We start from the raw sequence: 18626 nt of genomic DNA on the forward strand, positions 1-18626 counted from the left end.
TGGAGTATCTTACTACTTAATTTAGTAGTTTAGGTAAATGTTGATATTGTTGTAGTCAGCTGACTGGACCCTTCTGGACGGCGTGCTCACGAGACCCCACCCTCTGCCTTGAAAACCAGGCAGCCATGGGCCCTTGTAGCCTCAGGCATGAAGATAGATGAATGCATCATCAACTCTCGTCGTCTTGTTTTGTATCTTCAATCGTCCAACCCTCATCTTATAGAATCGACCGACAAAAGAATCCCGTGAGATATCTCTGCTGCCCTCGGAAGACTCTATTCCTCACTGCAACCGTGCCACCCTTCCAGGCTTCTGCTCCCGCGCGCTGGAAATTGCCCAACCTTGACCCCTTCTTCCCCCCTCGTGCGACCAGGGAGGGATTGAGCTGCATGGGGGCTCAACCACAGCTAACTAGTACATGGTTGAGCGTGCATGACTTGACGGACCGGGAAGCGCTCTTACTATTCGACTACGGAGCACTGGTGCCCTTATTATTGCTCCATTAAGGACGAGGTACCACTTTAACTGCCTAAGCGCTCCCCTCCGCAGAGAGTGAACGGTCATGCGCGTGCCCACATACATCCATCGAGTTTCACCGCAAAGTAGCCGCCGCCTGGAGAGAGCAGAAAAAGAAAACGACCACGTTCGAATTTCTTCTGGGGACTACGATTCCTTTCTGAGCCCTCACCGAGGAGTGTCCGATAGTCCCCCTCGACTTCCCGGTTTGGACCATCTACCATCAATAATCAGAAGCATCAGTCACAACTGATCCATCCATCCATCCATCCATCCATCTCCCGCCCCTACGAAGTCTTGCGCTTCGGCTGGAATCGGTTCGTCCCAACGTCCACACTCCCTTCGGTCTCCCCTTCTCTCGGCCTTCCTCTCTTCATTTTGCGACCTTCGTCGCGGCCGCTTTGACTCCACATATCATCATCTACCGAGATAGCGCCAGTCAGCTGTTTTTCAGCAACCCACAACCCCACTTGGTCACTACACAACTCCTCGTCCGACAGTCGCTCGATATATTCAGTCGCACCGCCGGAGTCGGTCGCCACGAAACGCCCTCTTTTCCCCTATAACCCTCGTCCGTTTTATTCGTCCGTCGGTCCGTCGAGCCGTTGGTCTCTGCAACCATGGCGGGGATCTTTCGAACCATCTATGACTGGCTCCTGAGGATGTTTTGGTAAGTGGGCCGCTGTTCCAATAAATGAACCGGAAAATAGTCCCTATGTTTCCCTTCCCGGCCCGTCCCCGCAAATGAAAAAGAAGGTTCGGCATGCTAAACGCTGTACCATAAAATCGCAGGGCAACGGAGATGGATGTCACCATGATCGGGCTTCAAAATGCGGGAAAGTCGTCGCTGCTGCGTGTGCTAGCGGTATGCCTCCACCCGACCGTCCACCAGTATTTGCGCACCGCCGCCGTCGCTAACTTGATGCATGCCATCTCGTAGGGAGGCGAGTTCACTGTAGAGTAAGTGTCTTCTGCCGTAGGGTTTAGCCTGGTCGCCAGTATTGTCGTGCCTTTCTTGCTAAGTCCGATCGCAGCTCCATCCCAACCATCGGGTTCAACACGAAACGGGTTCAGAAAGGCCATGTGACTTTAAAATGGTCGGTACTGCGCATTCCTGTCCGAGATATCAGGATTCTAACCGTCGTTCAGTTGGGATCTGGGAGGACAGCCGCGTTTCCGGCCGATGTGGGAGCGGTATTGTCGGGGCGTCAACGCCATCGTGTGAGTTATCGAATTCAAGGCCGGGTGTGATGTCGGTACATATGAGACTGACTGGTGATCGCGTTGGGGGTACAGGTATATCGTGGACGCGGCGGACCGGGAAGCCTTGCCGGTCGCAACAGACGAGTTGCATGACCTGATGACGAAGCCGACGCTGGACGGTATTCCCCTGCTGGTTCTGGGGAATAAATCGGACCTGCCGAACAAGTTATCGGTCGACGAGCTCATCGACGCGATGGATTTGAAGTCCATCACCCATCGCGAGGTGAGCTGCTATGGGATCAGTGCGAAGGAGGAGACAAACCTCGACGCGGTCCTGCACTGGTTGATTGCACGAGCCAGTCGATGAAGGCAGCAAAGCGCCTTTCCTTGTCGATTCTTCCCCGGTTTGACCTTGAATGTTTTGTAGATTTCTCATACGGCTCGCTGCCACCTCAGAGTAATGACTTGACGATGTGAACCAGACACATTTGACTTGAGCGTAACGGAATGTTTCTTTTGAGCCCTGATGCATTCGTTTGGTTGTCTTTTCTGGTGTTGTTAGTTGGGCTCCACTGCCTTTCGTTTGCGATGGATATGCCCATCGATCATTTGTACTGTAAAGAAGTGGCTGTTTCTGGGAGCAATGATACCCAGCCAGAATGTCGATAATAAAATATCACGGAATTCGATGAGATTCAGAGACAGCAAAACTGGAGCCCAATATCAACTATGTCGAAGCAAGAATTCGGCCAGGAGCTGTGCTGGAAAAATAACCCCAGCTTGAACAGGGACAGCCAACCCCCCATAACAGAAAAGAAGAGAGAAGAGAGAGAATCCACCCGGAGCGACCGAAGTGATTTATGAGCATCGCGGAGGGACAACACACAGACCAACTGATGCGTTGGCAATGCAGATGCGAAGACGGGAACTAAGGAAGCCCTCCCATGCAGCAGCCAACAAATCCTCTCCGTCCACGCCAGGCCACTGCCCGTCATAGGCTCGCGGCGCTGGAGTCGCCTCGAAGTTCCTGCGAATCGTTGCGTGCCTCGTTGGGTGTCCATGGGTCTCGAGGTCATGTTATGGTGGGTTTTGTTTTGGGTAACTGAGGTTTCACAGTGTTTGTTAGGGAATCATGTGAGTGTATCTCTCTGCCACTATATCTACGGAGTTGATTTTGGTTGTCTACTGTTCCTTTAGAGCAGTTGTCTCGACTGTATATCCCCCAGGGCTTGGGATTATCATTCCCACAAACAATATAACATGCAGGAGAGGGATCGGGCTGATCTGAAAGGAAAAAGCAAAGGGCTTGATCAACGCAGGGGTCACCTGCGACCTCCTATGTGTACGCGGTGTGGAAGACCTCTCGATAATGTATCGTGTCAAGAGAAATATCATTAACAGAGCTTTAGTGTCCAACAGAGAAAAGAACCGATAAGCATAAGGTATTCAAGGTAGACGTCCCAGAATCCATCCACCACACCAGACCCTCATTAGAGCAGAAAATGCGCCAAGAATGAAAGGACCTGGTCTGGATGTCGTCGGTAGAAGGCACCTGCCATTCCCTGATGAAAGCATTGTAGAGCTATCGGGGTTTGATAGCCCTTTAAGCATTTTGGTATGCAGGCTGGCAGGCTGCGGATATAGCCTAGGACTCACACAGCCTTCCTATAGGTAGCCAGTTCTACCAATGCTACCAGTGCTAATGCCAGGTACCAAGCTAGGACGGAATCCAGGACGCAAGGGTCCTGGGGAATTTACAATGCGAGTCCAATTGTATACCTGCATCTTCCTTGCGCACAAATCGGACGCTTGGTAGTAGTAGAGAAGCAAGGGAGGTCGACTATGTATCTATCAAATGAGTCGCTGTAGTGTATACCTAGCTATTGTCCGGCCATTGATGGGTATGGTTACTGTCATGGGGTCGGCCGACAAGAGACGGGAGCATGCAATGTGTGGAATGTGGTGAAAGTCGCAGGACTACATAACGGAGTAGAATGTCTCAGGATGTACAGAAACCTATACCCGTCTTCCTCCACAGCCTCCTCTACCATCAAGACCAGTCGCTTCTATGAAAATGAAGTTGATCTCTCTATTCATCATTGCCGCAGTTCCTGCAGCTCTCGGTATTCACCCTTGCAAGGCGGGCTTGAAGTACTGCGCGGTGACGCTTCAGGAGATGGGTATGTGTTCCCTCAGTATCACGCTTCTCGCGTTAACGGTGTATAGGATATGACTGGATTCACAGTCAGACTACTCTGTACAAATGCCCTGATAATAGCGACGATTCTATCCCCCACCCGGAGGTATCTGCTTTGTGCCTGGGATCGTGTGTACAATCCAGTATGGATGGCGACCACTGTGAACACTTCTTACTTAAGGGTTTATAAGCCCACGCCCTCGATCTGTCCTGTCGTGTATGGGTTTTCATTTTGAAGTTGCTTTGGTGGGAGAGATAATAGGGACACTGTGATGCCTGTACGCTGCAGTCTATGGACGCGATTGAGGCCGCCTTGATTATAAGCACTACTATAATTTGGATGTATGCCTATTACGTGATTCTCTTATCCTTCAGTATATATCAGTTTGAGGCATTTTGAATTAGCCAAAGACTGGCGATATGTGCATTAGCCAGTGGAGAAGGTCGTGGAAGAATAACCTGGGTAAGCGGATATAAGATGTCTCAGTCAGACGGATGACAATGGACACAGTGGGGACCTTAATACCTCCAGGGCTGTACTCCGTAGATCTCCGTTACTGGTGATCCGGGGGATCTGCGACTACGCAGATGGGCATAGAACGGCATCACCCTTGGAGTTGCGGTGGTATTTGCCAAATTACTTCTTCCGCAGTGCGGCCGATGCATGAGGTGGGTATAGAGAAGAAAGTTGATCCTTGAAGCGCTCAACCGGAGCTGCCGGACTGTTCTCGAAGTACCGGCGCTGGTCTGTGGCTGACCAGGTGGAGCATCGATTGAACTGCGCCTACAAAATGGGTCGATAGAGTGGTGTTGTGCGTGAGTCTGAGGTGGCTGTGTTGAGACCCATGACGTTGCCACAGCCTGAAGCATCCAATGAAGGGATGTTCAATGCTAGAATCTAGTACTAAGACAAGGGCAACTGACTGCAATATTCTAATAGAAATCAATCAATGAAAAGAAGAATTAACGACGAAACAACAGAATAAATACCCAGGTACATACCTTACATACGATGTAGAGTAATGCATGATGAAGAGTACAGTAACCAAATCCGGAGCCGATACCCGCCAAGCCGAATAGCTACAATTATTGCTGCTGCCTTCACCTCCTCCCGGCGTGATTCTCTCTTTTCTCCCTTCATTTCCTCCCATCCACCATCCACCGTCCGTCCTCGCCATATTAGTCTTTTTTGAAATCCGTCTCCCTTGACGCATAGGGACTCTAGCAGATCGTTTCAATCCTCTATCCGATAGATCCACCGCTGCAGATTACCTGATCGACGTCATCTCCGCACTCTCCGAGGACATCCCATCGTCTTCAGCCACCATGGGTGTCATCTATCCTCGCCGCGAGTGGTACGTTCATTGATCCTCACATATAGCGGACTTCTTTCTGATAGTCTCAGTGGCTACACCTACGACGGCCGCTATGTCTGTCGCAACAGCGGCTGGTACGACTGGGGCCGATGGGTGGCCTTTGCCGTCATCGTGGGTTGTGCTTTCATCATCTTCTTCCTGTTCGCGTAAGTCGATCTTCCTGTGCATTCAGTCGCGGGTTTATACTCACCGTCGCAGATGCTACAACGCCCGTCGACGACGCAGTCGCGGCCTTCGTCCCCATCCCGGCACCGCCTGGATGGCCGGTCCGCCGCCCGCCTACAACCAGTACAACCAGTCCCAGCCCTACAACGCCGACCCCTACTACCAACAACCGCCGCCGCCGCAGTACACACCCCAGCCCGCGGCCTATGGGTACTTTGGAGGACAACCACAACCAGGGCCCGGGATTGAATTGCAGACGCCCCCCCATGCATACACTCACGGCGGCGACCGCGTCTATCAACCACCGCCCGGTCCACCGCCTGCTGGAGACGGGAAGGCGTAGACGAAGAGCAAGAATCAAGACAGCCAGCCAGACAGACAGAAAGAATGGAAGAAAAGACCTTTATTGGACGACTGTCGCATTTCAGCGTACTGTTCTCTGGGCATTGGAAGTGGATGGCGATGACGACTCTCCTTGTGTTGGACCTTATTGTCTTGTTTCGCGTGATATTAATGACGACTATGTTTCTACTACTATCCCAGTGTCTGCATTACATACGGACGACGCTCGTTCTGATGACTTGAATAATGCGCTGTATAACTAGGTATTATAATTACGAACCCACTCAACTGGTCATTTCGGCATCCTTGGGTCCAACTGACGCTAAAATCCTGGCCTGGAGTCGTGGCGGGGAGTTCGTCCGCATGCGATGGCCTGAGAGGAGTTGTAGTAGTTCGATGTAACTTCATACTGCATAGACGATATCTACAACCACAACAAATAGATTGCGAACCACAACGCTGGACGTGTTCGGTTCGTTCCATCTCCACGACAGCCTGGCGATCGGTGGATCAAAAGAAGAGAACGCGACGAAGCGAACTGTTTCTAAATAGGATTTGAGCGGAGAGAATTGATTGCGATGAGCGCTTTGGCTCGTTCGCCCGAGTGCTGATCCCCGCGTCTTCCTCCCTCATTCTATTTTTTTCTCCCCTTCCTTTTTTTCTCTCTCCCTTCGTCAACCTCTCCCCCTAGATCCGCTTTCTATAATACCCTTTTAACGTGGGTGCCTGCACTCGCTTCTTCACTTCTGTCGTTCGCTTCTCCTCATGCTGGAACTCATCTCCCGTCTGTCCTTCGTTGGGTTCCTGTCTTAAACCCAAGAGGGCTGTGCACTGCCGCCTCTCGGCGCACCCCTACGACACTCATTATTATTATCTCTCCCACATCGTCTTTGAAACCATCTCCAATCCTTCCTTCGCCGCGGACTCGATTCCACCGACTCGACTGTTTGAAAATCGTTCGCAGTTGATCTCATTTTTCGACTTCGTCTCCCGTGCCCTGAGACCTGAGACCTGAGACCTGCATTCTCTCGCTGCACGTCTCCGACGCAATAATCTTGTTTCTGGCCTATAATCGATATCGATCGATATATGATCGCCCCAGGCATCTCGGGACAATCAATGGTTGCGACTCCGTGGGAGTGATTCTATCGCGATTAGATAAGGGAATTCGATCCCTCGACTACAAAAGTGAAACCATCATGAGTCCGCGGGTGGATACGACACCCAACCCGTTATGGGTCCGGGACTTTGTGAGCGACCTCAAATCCGCTCCCGAGACCCTGTCCAGTTGGGACAACTGTATGGCCAAATCCTACTGCAAATGGCCGGTCATCGTGGCGATCATCGTGGGATCCGTCATTGTCCTCTCCATTGTCGCTTGTATTATCAACTGCATGTGCTGCGGCATCCAGTGCTGTCGATGCTGTGGTTGTTGCTCGTGCTGCTGCCCGTCGCCGCGGAACAAGAGTCCCAAGTACCTGGATGACCCGTATAATCACCCCCCGCCGCCGATGCCCCCTCCCTCGAATCCCGTCTATCAACCGTCTCCCACGCCTCCGGTTTATCGTGGCCAGCAACAGGTGGCGCGCTTCGATGCCCCCAAGAGTCCCACCCCGAAGATCAACGAGGATGCACTGCCAGCCATGCCCAGCTGGGACAGCGCCGTAACCCGTCGGGTGGAGGACAAGGAAGCCCATTCCGATGCCATGGAGATGGAGCCTCTCAACCCGGCCAACCACGAACCTCGTCGCATGCCATCGAACCCTGGCCCCCATGCGAACAACTACATGGGACTCCCACCGCCCGTCCGGACCGGCACGTCGTCCAGTTACTACCCGGAATCTCGTCCCTATGACGACCAGAGCGCATATGGGATGCGCTCGCCCGGTGGGATGGCGCCAAGCCCCATCTCTCCGTACGACAACCAGCCGTATCATGACTATACCGGTGGACACCCGTGGCAGACGAATTCTTCTGCCCCCGCGTCCTACACCCCTCAGCCACAGTACATGGCCGTCGGCAATGCCGTCACGCGAGCGGAGAGCCCCCGTCCTATTCCCTACCGGCAGCCGTCTCCGGGCTTCAACCAGGTGCCCATCGGGACGGCCATTACTCGTGCGGAGACTCCTCGTGTGGTCCCGTATCGTCAGCCGTCTCCGGGATTCAACCAGATGCCAGGCATGGCCATCTCCCCATCCGACGGCCCACGCCCAATCCCATACCGGCAACCCACCCCAGGGTTCACCCACAATCCCGTCGACAGGGTCATGTCGCCATCCATTCCTTCGTCCCCTCCACCCCCGTTCACCGCGACCCCTGCTCCTCATGAAATGACCACTGACCCGGGCAGGCCCCCGAGTCTTTTGCAGAGTGGGCGCAAACCAGCGCCGAATTCGTACCGGGATGTCTAGTTCTTTCTGTTCGCTATTGATGACCATGTCCAGTTCGATTTATTTCTGGGTTTGATACTCCCCTGGTGTCATTGATGTATTTTCTCCCTATGATGGGCTTGATGTATATTGGATCTGAATACATTTGTTCTGGGGCTCAGGTTGTTGATCTTGGAATAGGTCATGACGGCTTTATTATTGATGAATCAACTGATGGTTTCTCCTTGTAGAATGTGCATGTTATGTACGCAATTGCTTGTAGGTTACTGATGACGCTCTAGACGACCGATCGATCAATCTACCTATGTAGGTGAAGGTAACCCACCCCTTGCGATGTTAGGTACGCTGCCTAGCGTAATCCATCACCGACACTTTCTTTCGAAAGCACCAAGACTATGCATAGCGTGTGCATTCCTGGGTATTCTTTCTATGGCCGCCCCTACAACTATACCAAATACATGTCATACCAAATCCAATCCACCAACCTACTCCTCCAACGTAAAATCAAACTCCTTGAACGCCTCCTTGAACGCCGTCGCATCCCTCTCCTCCTCCGCCTGCGACTGCACGTCATTCTTCCAGTTGATGCGTTTCTCCAACTCCATCAGTTTCGCCATCACCCGCCGCCCGAACTGCAGATCAAACCGGAAGTCCGGCCCCAGCGGGAGCAGAAGACATTTCTCGCGCGCAGTGGTTTTATCTCCCTCATTCCCCGTCTCCTCTTGTTCCTCCTTCGACGCGTCTGGCGGACCCCATATCCACACGCGGAAGTAATCCCCCGGCTCTGCGCTCGGGTCCGCCGACGCCGCGGCGGCCTCGAACTTGGGGTACTTGAGGTTCTCGGCCTCGACGCGGAAGGCGGCCTCGACGAGCCCGCGGGTCACCAGCGCCGCGGGCACGGGGAGAAATTGCCAGTGCACGTGGATGCCGTTGCCGCGGCTGACCTCCCAGGTGACGGCGCCGAGGGCGCCCTGCGCGCGCTGCTGGAGCATGGACTGCAGCGCGGCGCGGTAACGCTGCATCTCGCCGTAGGTGGAGGCGCGGGACTCGGCGTCGGCGATGCTGCCCAGCGTCGGGGCGTGCGTGAACGGGATGATGAGCATGTGGCCGGGGAAGCCGAGCGCGGGGAACGTTTTTGAGGTGGGAAGCGGACCCTTGGCGGTGGTGAGGTAGCTTTCGTTGCCGATGGAGGTGATAAGGTGCGTGGCGATGTTGGGGTTGGAGAGACAGAAGAAGCATTGGTCAGGGCCTGGGGGCGGGCCGCGGGCGCGCTTGCGGGGCCGGTGGCTGTCGGCGTCGGCGTCGTCGACGGCGAAGCGCTGATAGGAGTCTTTTTGGCTGGAGAGGGGTTTGCGTTTGGGCGCGAGGGAGGGGAGAGGCGAGGCCGTAGCGCCGGGTGGGAGGGTGAGTGGCGGGGCGGCCTTGGGGTCGAGCGTGAAGGCGTACATCCATTTCTGCTTGGAGGTCTTGCTGTAGGGGGCGAGGCTGATGAAGCGCGTGAGCGGCTTGGCGTCGGGGTTGTCCTCGGTGGGTAGGTGGAAGAAGGGCTCGCGTTCGTAGAAGAAGGCGGAGGAGGAGAGGTGGTAGCGCGGTTTCAGCGTCGAGCAGAGGTCTGCGATGCACGGGACCTCAACAGGCGGCGTGGCGCCCTCTGGGAGGGCGACGTTGGACCGAAAGCGGACGTCTTTGGGCCATTGGTGCGTGATGAGGATGTCGGCGGAGTGCGCGCCGTACAGCGCTTTGGCGTCGGATTCTGCGTACGCCGGCTGGTACTTGTCGATGGGTTGTTTGCTCTCCGTGTCGAGGTTGCCTCCTAGCGCGACGATGCGGATGCCCTCGGATGTCTTCAGCGTGCCGCGGCGGCCGAGAAAATACAGATTGGGGCAGACTTCGTCGTTGGCTTCGATCTGCTCGATGACTCGTGTGGGCAGCGGGTGATTGCCCAGCGTGAAGTAGGTTGGGATGGGGACGGTAATGTTCTGCTGGAGCAAAGCGGTGATCTCATCCAGCTCACGCTCCGTTGAACAGTCGCCAAAGAGGTCGCCCGCGACGATTGCGAAGGAAAAGTTCTGTTTTACATGGAGTTTGGCGAGTTTGGTGAAGACTTCGCGGAACTCGCAATTGACGTCGCCCAGGACGACTCTGCGTGGAGTTAGCGGAGGTCATGGACTCGGAAGGGTATGCGCACATCTTGGAGGCCATAGTGAAGCTAATATCGTCCTACGATGTAGACCGAGGGGTCATTCTCTGGCAATTGAGCGTGAGGTATGATGGAGAGACGATTAATTTCGCCAAAAAAGGCCGATGGAGCTTGGGCCATCCGTATCACCACGTGATATATGCACTAACCCAATCCTGGACTAGGGCCGCTGCTAATCTCCGCGTCGGAAGAAAATGGCCGCGGCCCCGATGAATTTTTTGTCGATAGAGATACAACAAGTCTAACACTTCCTCGTTGTGCCCAATTTCACTACGACGCTGCGCGGTTTGCTATCGTTGTCGTCCAAAATGGTCGCAGCGTCGTCAGCTTCGCGGACTAAGTCCGTGAAGCGCGTGAAGAAAGGGACTGAGACCACGAAAAACCATCGATTCGAACCCTTCTCGCAGCGGGTCGCAAAGTTGAAGATTGATCCCATCCACCGCGTGCGCCGTCCAAGTTTCGGAGAGGAAGGGGATGAAACCTCGTCGTATCTACGATCCGCATTCGAACACTGGACCGAGTTGAACTTGTCCGAAAACTTTGTCCAGTTCGCACGCCGACTGAATCCGCTATGCGAGTCTCTGGCCCAGATCCTGTACCATGAGGACAAGATTATGAATCTGTTGGTGGAGTATATTGAGAAGAGGGACCACTTGTCGATGGAACCGCTTCTCAGTCTGCTCGCTCAGTTTGCAAGGGACCTGGGTACGCGGTTCGAGAAGCATTTTGCTACCGCTGTGACCCTCGTCGCATCGGTGGCTGCTACCCATCCGGAGGTGGAAGTTGTCGAATGGAGCTTCACATGTCTCGCTTGGATCTTCAAGTTTTTGTCCCGATTGTTGGTTCCCGACTTGAGGCAGCTCCTGGGCATCATGACTCCTTACCTGGGTAAGGAACGGCAGAAACCCTTCGTCGCTCGATTCGCCGCCGAATCCATGTCCTTCCTTATCCGAAAGGCGGGTCTGGTATATTACAAGAACAGCACCCCTCTGGATCGTGCTGTGTCGTTCTTACTCGACGACCTCAGTCAGTCTGCCGCCGCGGCCAACAATGTGGATATCTACAAGGAGGGACTCATGGCGATGTTCTCCGACGCTATCAAGGGTGTTAAGTACGGGCTCCACTCCAACGGAACGGACATCTTTGTTTGCCTGTTGAAACATATGTCCACAGAGGATGAACTGCGGAGTAGTCTGGGATTGGACGTCGTCAGTGGAGTTCTGGTCAACGTCATGCATGGTACCACGGCCGATACATTCGAAGCTATTCTGGACACGGTAGTGGCTCACATCAAAGCCAATTGCCAGACCGACAACAAGTCGACCGCGACCGCATGCTGCCGACTGATCTTCCTATGTGTCGCAACCCGCAAAGCAAGCCGAGTGAAAAACTGGAAGCCTGTGCACCAGTCCCTGCTTCTTTTACTCCAAAAGGCTGCTGCTGCGTCGTCCGTCTATGCCGCAGGACTGCCGCAGCTTCTCACCGCGGTGGCTTATGCGCTCCAACTTTCCCCCATGGACGAGATGCTACCTTTTATGCGTTCCATTATGGAGACCACCACCAGTGATAGCCTATCACCATACTTCCTCTCCTTCTGTGCGACATTTGCTGAGTGGGGTGCGGAGAGGTTCCATAGCGTTGTTCTTCCGTATTTCCAGAAGTAGGTTCAGGTTTTGATTTTGTTTGTGATGCCTTGTGCTAACCTCATATCTAGGTTTGTCAACAACTCCTGGCAGAAGTATGAGCACGAGCTCTGCTTGACCATCCTCCGCCTGAACCAGGCTGGCTGCATAACATCTGAGAGTGCTAAGCCTGGATTTGTCGCTTGTCCGGCTCCCTGGAAGGCTCGCATCAGGGACACGTTTAAAAAGGACCGCCCTGATGACGCTGAAGTGGCCCTTCTTAATGCATATTCCCGATTCCCAGATGCTGTGTCTTTATCTACAGAACCCTCACTAATCCCGGATATGACTGAGAGTCTCCATAAGCATGTGCTTCGTGCCTTGAAAAGCGACGAGTCGGAATTGTCCATTCAGACAACATTTTTCCTCGGGCAAGGCTTCAAAACTTACGTCGACCTGGCTGGTGGCGATGTTGACCCGAGTCTTTGGGAGCACATTATTGCAGTTGCGGCAAAGCATTCGCGCCTGAATGTTTTCCTGGACGCAATCTTGGCTTATCTCTCCGCGTGTTCGAGTAAACTCGACTTCAGCAAGTCAACAGTGGACGAATTTGCCGATGTTCTTATTACCAATCTTGCCGCCCCCTCTCATAAACTGCGCTTGGTGTCTCTGAAGATTTTGCGAGAGATAGTCCTGGCTGCCGGAGACGATGCTTCCCTTATCTCCTTAGCTATCGAGATAGAAGAAAGCCCGCTCACCCTTCAAACCGCACGTGTCCTGTCGATGCAGTTACGCAAACTGGCCATATCCTACCCTCAAGTGGTGTCGCGCAAGTATTTGCCTAGGCTTATTCCCAACTTTTGCTTTGGATTGTTTTCAAAGAAGATGGCCCCGTTGTGGGATGACTCTGCTTCCGCACTGAAGTCAGTCAGTGAGCACTCCGAGGGAGAAAAGATTGTCTCCGATCTGGCCATTCAGTGGCTCCACGAGAAAGGTTCAGCTCCTCCTGTCGAGGATGCTGACAGCGACCCTAGCACGGACTCCTATGTATCTGGAGAATTCCAGTGCTTCAATGCCGCCAAGATCCAGGGCTTGTGTGCCGCCAACTTCAAAAACTCTGAGCAGCCAGCGTTCGCTCTGACAAGGAACTTTGAGAAAGACCATGCATCCTCGGAGATCATCCCTCCTACGCCTAGAACTCACGCCTTGCGCGTTCTGAATGCGGTCCCCAATATAGCCGAAAAGCGTTCTCGCCAAGTTGTTCCGTTCTTCCTCTCTTGGGCCCTTCGCGATGACGATGATGGCCCCAGTGGTGCTCAACGCACAGAAGACTCTGATACTTACATCCCGTGGGGATTCCATGATCGCTTGTCCTTCCTTGCTCTTCTGGGGCAGTTTATCAATCCAAGAGTCCTTTTCAAAGCCCCCGAGGTCCATGAGGCTCTGCTTGGGCTGCTCTGTCACGGAAATTCGGAAATCCAAAAGTCTGCTCTGAAAGCGCTCTTCACTTGGAAGTCCCCGAGCATCTCTCCCTACCAAGAAAATCTCTTGAACATCCTAGACGAGGCCCGATTTAGGGACGAATTATCGGTGTTCGTGCGCGTTGGTGGAGAAGACAGTGTGATCGAAGAGGGACACAGAGGCGAGCTTATCCCTGTTCTCCTTCGTATTCTGTATGGTAGGATGATCTCCAAGGCTGGTGCAAGTTCGACCCAGGCCGGCCAGGCAGGTCGGAGGAAGGCCATTCTCCGGACCCTGTCGCAGCTCCCAGATCAGGAATTTGGCATCTTCATGCAAATTTCCTTCGGCCCCCTCAAAAATATTCAGATCATCACGGATGGTCAGGCGGATGACCAGGTGTTGTCTCAAGAACTGGCTAGCGCACGGCGACAGACTGGTTTGCTGAATATGATTGAGACCGTCTTTGACACTCTGCAAACTCGGATGAAACCATACGCGCAAAGCTCCATGGATGTGGTCCTCTTCTGCCTTGTGCGGGCCTGTCGCGAACTGGAGAAACACCAGTCAACAGCGCCGGCGGATACCCAAGCAGAGAAGTATCTGACCATACTGCGCAATATCCGGCATACTTGCATCAAGTGCCTTGATCTCATTTTCTCCATCACGCCGGACCACGACTGGACGCCATATGTTCGTGTTCTGTTCACCGAAGTGATCAATCCCAGGCTCGAGAACTTCGCCACAGAAACAACTCAGGCTGTATCTGGTTTGCTGCGATTATTCCACACCTGGGCTTCCGCTCCGAGGTCTTCTTTCTACCTCGTGCAGCATAACGATGCTGTCTTGACGAAGGTTTTGGACTGCTTGAGCATTGATTCCACTCGTGATGAGGTCAAGATTTTTGTCATCGATGAGATCGTTGCACCTCTCGTTGGGCTTGCAACTGGAAAGGCACTTGAACAGCAGGAAGAGATGAGTGACTTCTCCGCGGAAGAGATCCGTTCGCAGGTTTTGGCGCCCTATATCGAGCACGCGCTCTCTCACTTTGGCTATGTGCTGAAGCGTGGTCCCTCGCGCCCACTGCTGAATTCTGGTGTTCAGACACTGTCCATCCTGGCTCCATGTGTTGAATCTTCCAAGGAGACCACCAGCTTGGTCAGCATTACAACCTACCTGCTTCGCCAACCTCCTGATCGAGTGTCTCCTAAAACCAAATCTGGCCTGCTACGGATTCTGGAGCATTTTCTGCCTTTGTGCGACCCGAAAGAAGATCCTAAGCTGTTTCAAGAGGTTTTTGAGGCAGTATCTTCTATGTTCGATTATTTCAAGGACGATGCCAATCGGGAAGTATTGGGAAGAGTCTTTGTTGCCTTCGCAAAGCATGATCCTGCGCTCACAGTCGTCGCTTCGCTCTGTGAAGACCTCAACTCCATCTCAAGAAAGAAGCTCGAGGTGGACTATGAACGCAGATTGCAGGCCTTCCGGAAAATCAATGAGGAGCTCTGGGAGACACTAGACGCGAAGCAGTGGCGTCCTCTTCTCTACAATATGCTCTATCATGTGAAAGATGAAGAGGAGTTGTCTATTCGGTCGAGCGCTGCCTTCGGTTTGAAACGGTTCATGGAGAGAGCTACACTGCCTGGTAAGGATAACGACGAGTTTGAACCACTTGCAGCGGACGTTCTTTTCCCTGCCTTGCAAGCTGGAATCAAACAGAAGTCGGAACTCATCCGCATGGAGTTCGTCTCGGCTCTCGGCTACTTCATCAAGTTGAATCCGAACAGATCCACTGTCCAGGATATGCATGGATTGCTTGTGGGAGACGATGAAGAGGCTTCCTTCTTCAACAATGTCCTTCATATCCAGCAACATCGACGACTCAGAGCCCTGCGTCGTTTGGCGAGCGAAGCTTCCAAAGGGAAGCTGCAGGCCTCCAATATCAGCACGATCTTCATTCCTCTCAACGAGCACTTCGTATTTGACGAAGAAGCTGACGAGGCTACTCACAACTTGATCGCAGAGGCCGTTGCGACCATCGGTGCCTTGGCTGAGTCGCTGGATTGGAGTCAGTTCCGAGCCATTTTCCGCAGATATCGCGGTTACATGCAGAGCAAACCAGAAATGGAGAAGAATGTCCTGAGGTTGCTGGGTAGAATGTCCGATGCACTGAGCACTGCGATGGGTCAGATAACTACGCCCAAGTCTACGACCGAAGATGAGATGGAGGTCGAGACTGCAGAGCCTGTCAAGTGCAAACTCGCCCAAACGATACCGTCTACCGCCAAGGTCGCGACAGAGTTGACCACGAACTTCACGCCCTTCCTGACTGATTTCATCCATCACAAGGACGAAGCGCAGATGAGTCTGCGCTTGCCAGCCGCTGTGACAACGATCAAGCTTCTGAAGCTTCTGCCTGAGGCTGAGATGGCCATTCGGCTGCCGCCCGTGCTTTTGGATGTTTGTCACATTCTAAAGAGCCGAGCGCAGGATTCTCGAGACACTGCTCGGAAGACGTTGAACGACATTGCGCTTCTCCTGGGTCCCGTGTATTTCGGATATATCCTCAAAGAACTGCGGAGTACCCTTACCAAGGGTTACCAGCTCCACGTTCTTTCCTTTACCGTGCACTCCATGCTTGTGGTAACGACAGATGCCTTCAAGCAAGGAGACCTCGATTATTGCCTTGGAGACCTCAGTGCAGTCATCATGGATGACACTTTCGGTGTTGTGGGTCAAGAAAAGGAAGCGGAAGAGTACGTGAGCAAGATGAAAGAAGTGAAGAGCAGCAAGAGTTACGACTCCATGGAGCTGTTGGCCAAGAATGCCACCATTCCGAATCTGTCAAACCTCATTCAACCTATACAATCGCTTCTCCGCGAGAAACTCAACTCCAACATTGTGAAAAAGGTTGACGAGCTCCTGCGGAGAATTGGAGTAGGCCTGTTGAGAAACCCTGGCGCCGAGAGCCGGGACCTTCTCATTTTCTGCTACGAAGTTATCAAGGAGTCTTACAAGGAGCCGGAGCAGTACGAAAGGCGGAATGCTGTATCTGCTTGGGAAAAACGTTTTCTGGTGAATCTTCACGGACAAAAGCGAGGCGAGAAACGGGGCACAACGTCATCCTATGTCTACAAGCTCACCCGGTTTGCCCTTGATGTCCTACGCTCCGTGTTGAATAAGCATGATTCTCTGATGACTCCGGCTAACGTCGCCGGCTTCCTCCCTGTTATTGGCGATTCCCTCGTTCAGGCGCAGGAGGAGGTCAAGATTTCAGCCCTCCGGCTGCTGTCGACCATCATCAAGCTTCCCTTGGCGGAAATCGACAATAACTCTCATGTGTACCTCACCGAGGCAGTGAAAATGGTCAAGGAAGCCCCGAGCACGAACACTGAGGCTGCGCAAGCGTCCTTGAAGTTAGTTGCGGCCATGCTGCGGGAGAGAAAGAGCACGAAACTTCGCGACGGCCATCTTGCCTATCTTCTTCAGCGTCTGACTGCTGATATCGAAGAGCCTGACCGGCAGGGAGTGACGTTCAACTTCATCCGAGCCGTCATGTCCAGAAAGTTCGTGGTCCCGGAGATGTACGAGCTGGTGGATCAAATTGCAAGTATGATGGTGACGAACCAGACTCGCTCTGCGCGTGATCTGGCCCGCGGCGTCTACATCCACTTCCTCATCGAGTATCCTCAGGCCAAAAACCGATGGTCAAAGCAGCTTGCTTTCTTAGCAAAGAACCTCGATTACAAACATCAAGAAGGCCGGCAGTCAGTAATGGAAGCCATCCATCTGCTGCTGTCAAAGACCGGACAGGAGCTCGCTCAGGATATCGTCGGCACGTTCTTCTTGCCGATGGTCATGGTCATGGCGAACGACGACGCGCCTGAGTGTCGCGAAATGGCGGGTGCTCTTCTGGGCGAATTCTATAACAGGGCAGACCGGGAGCAGATGAAGACCATTTTGACGCCTTTGCACTCATGGCTCGAGCAGACGGACAACATGCTAGTGTGCGGCATCGGCCTGCAGGCTATGCGAATTTACTTCGAAGCGGCTGAGACCGAAAAGGAGAAAGAGGCGCGCTTCGTCATTGGGGCGCTCCCGTCCATCATGCAGCCTATCCTTGATGACGAGGAGACAGAACACTGGCAGACGCTCTACTTTGCTCTTCAACTCTTTGGCAAGGTCTGCAAGGCCGTTCCTTCAATCGGCCTGTCCAACGAGTGTGCCAATATCTGGACCGCGATCCGCGAGTGTCTGTTCTATCACCATACCTGGGTGAAGACGTGCGCCGCCAACCTCATTGGCACATGGCTGGCAGATTTGGCCAAGACGAACGCTGCGAATGGGTACAGTGCACTCCCGCTGGCTGGTTCTAATGGGCTGGCGCTAGACAAGGATGCCATGTTACAGCTCATTCGTGCAAGCTTGCGGTCTCTCCGCACGCCGGCTGTGAGCGAGGAGCTCGCCATGCAGTCTGTGCGAAACATCATCTTCCTTGGCCGGTGCTGCGCGCAGAATGGCCTCGAGTTTACTGGAACCAAGGAGGCCGAGCTGGACGAGGATGCCAGCGACGAGGATATTGAAGAGGAGAATGACAACGAAAACGGCGAACGCGGCCCGAACAAGACTGCCATCCGGTATATCTTCGAGCAGGCGTCCTCGGTTCTTCGCCGCGAGCTTCTCACCACCCGGGCCAACTCTTTAATTCCCAAGACTGCGTCTATCGCTCTTCTCGCTGCCCTTTGTCGCCACCTTGAAGCCGAGCAGATCCGCCAGGCCCTGTCCGCCATCCTCATCACCCTGCACCATTTCACTGATCCTTCTATCCCTGCGCCTCGGTCTTCGGACGAGGCGTTCCGTGAGTCGTACAAGACTCTGGTCTCGAATTGCCACGAGGTCCTTGAGCTGATTCAGAAGAAACTGGGCACTTCCGAGTATGTGAACCAGATGGCGCGGGTGCAGGAGATCGTCAAGGAACGACGAGAGGGACGGCGCGTGAAGAGACGCATTGAAGCCGTTGCCGAGCCTGAGAAGTACGAACGTGAGAAGAAGAGACGGAATGATCGCAAGCGCGAGAAGCGAAAGGAGAGAGGCATGGAGCACCGGGGAAAGAGACGTGGATGGTAATCCTCTCTTGTGTTGCTTCTGCATACATGA

General features: G+C 53.5%; 5 protein-coding genes across 5 annotated transcripts; 4 read left to right on the plus strand and 1 right to left on the minus strand.

Annotated features, from left to right (window-relative positions):
• Positions 1–1136: 1136 nt before the first annotated feature.
• ATEG_05829 (ADP-ribosylation factor-like protein) lies at positions 1137–2086 on the plus strand (the record flags this gene model as incomplete). The annotated part of the gene is made up of 5 exons (XM_001215007.1): positions 1137–1186; positions 1309–1381; positions 1457–1476; positions 1666–1737; positions 1813–2086. 5 exons carry the CDS (start codon positions 1137–1139, stop codon positions 2084–2086), a joined length of 489 nt encoding a protein of 162 aa, XP_001215007.1.
• Positions 2087–5242: 3156 nt separating this feature from the next.
• On the plus strand, positions 5243–5800 carry ATEG_05830 (resistance to Congo red protein; the record flags this gene model as incomplete). Its single annotated transcript, XM_001215008.1, has 3 exons — positions 5243–5271; positions 5322–5438; positions 5491–5800. The coding sequence occupies 3 exons, from the start codon at positions 5243–5245 to the stop codon at positions 5798–5800; spliced, it is 456 nt and encodes a 151-aa protein (XP_001215008.1).
• Positions 5801–7100: 1300 nt separating this feature from the next.
• Positions 7101–8133, plus strand: ATEG_05831 (uncharacterized protein; the record flags this gene model as incomplete). Its single annotated transcript, XM_001215009.1, has 2 exons — positions 7101–7929; positions 8063–8133. The coding sequence occupies 2 exons, from the start codon at positions 7101–7103 to the stop codon at positions 8131–8133; spliced, it is 900 nt and encodes a 299-aa protein (XP_001215009.1).
• Positions 8134–8674: 541 nt separating this feature from the next.
• On the minus strand, positions 8675–10391 carry ATEG_05832 (CwfJ domain protein; the record flags this gene model as incomplete). The annotated part of the gene is made up of 2 exons (XM_001215010.1): positions 8675–10331; positions 10378–10391. 2 exons carry the CDS (start codon positions 10389–10391, stop codon positions 8675–8677), a joined length of 1671 nt encoding a protein of 556 aa, XP_001215010.1.
• Positions 10392–10697: 306 nt separating this feature from the next.
• ATEG_05833 (putative HEAT repeat protein (DRIM)) lies at positions 10698–18596 on the plus strand (the record flags this gene model as incomplete). The annotated part of the gene is made up of 2 exons (XM_001215011.1): positions 10698–12049; positions 12104–18596. The coding sequence occupies 2 exons, from the start codon at positions 10698–10700 to the stop codon at positions 18594–18596; spliced, it is 7845 nt and encodes a 2614-aa protein (XP_001215011.1).
• Between the last annotated feature and the right edge of the window lie 30 nt (positions 18597–18626).

This window comes from Aspergillus terreus, genomic scaffold (genome assembly GCF_000149615.1).
Source record: "Aspergillus terreus NIH2624 scaffold_8 genomic scaffold, whole genome shotgun sequence".
NCBI classification, from domain to species: domain Eukaryota; kingdom Fungi; phylum Ascomycota; class Eurotiomycetes; order Eurotiales; family Aspergillaceae; genus Aspergillus; species Aspergillus terreus.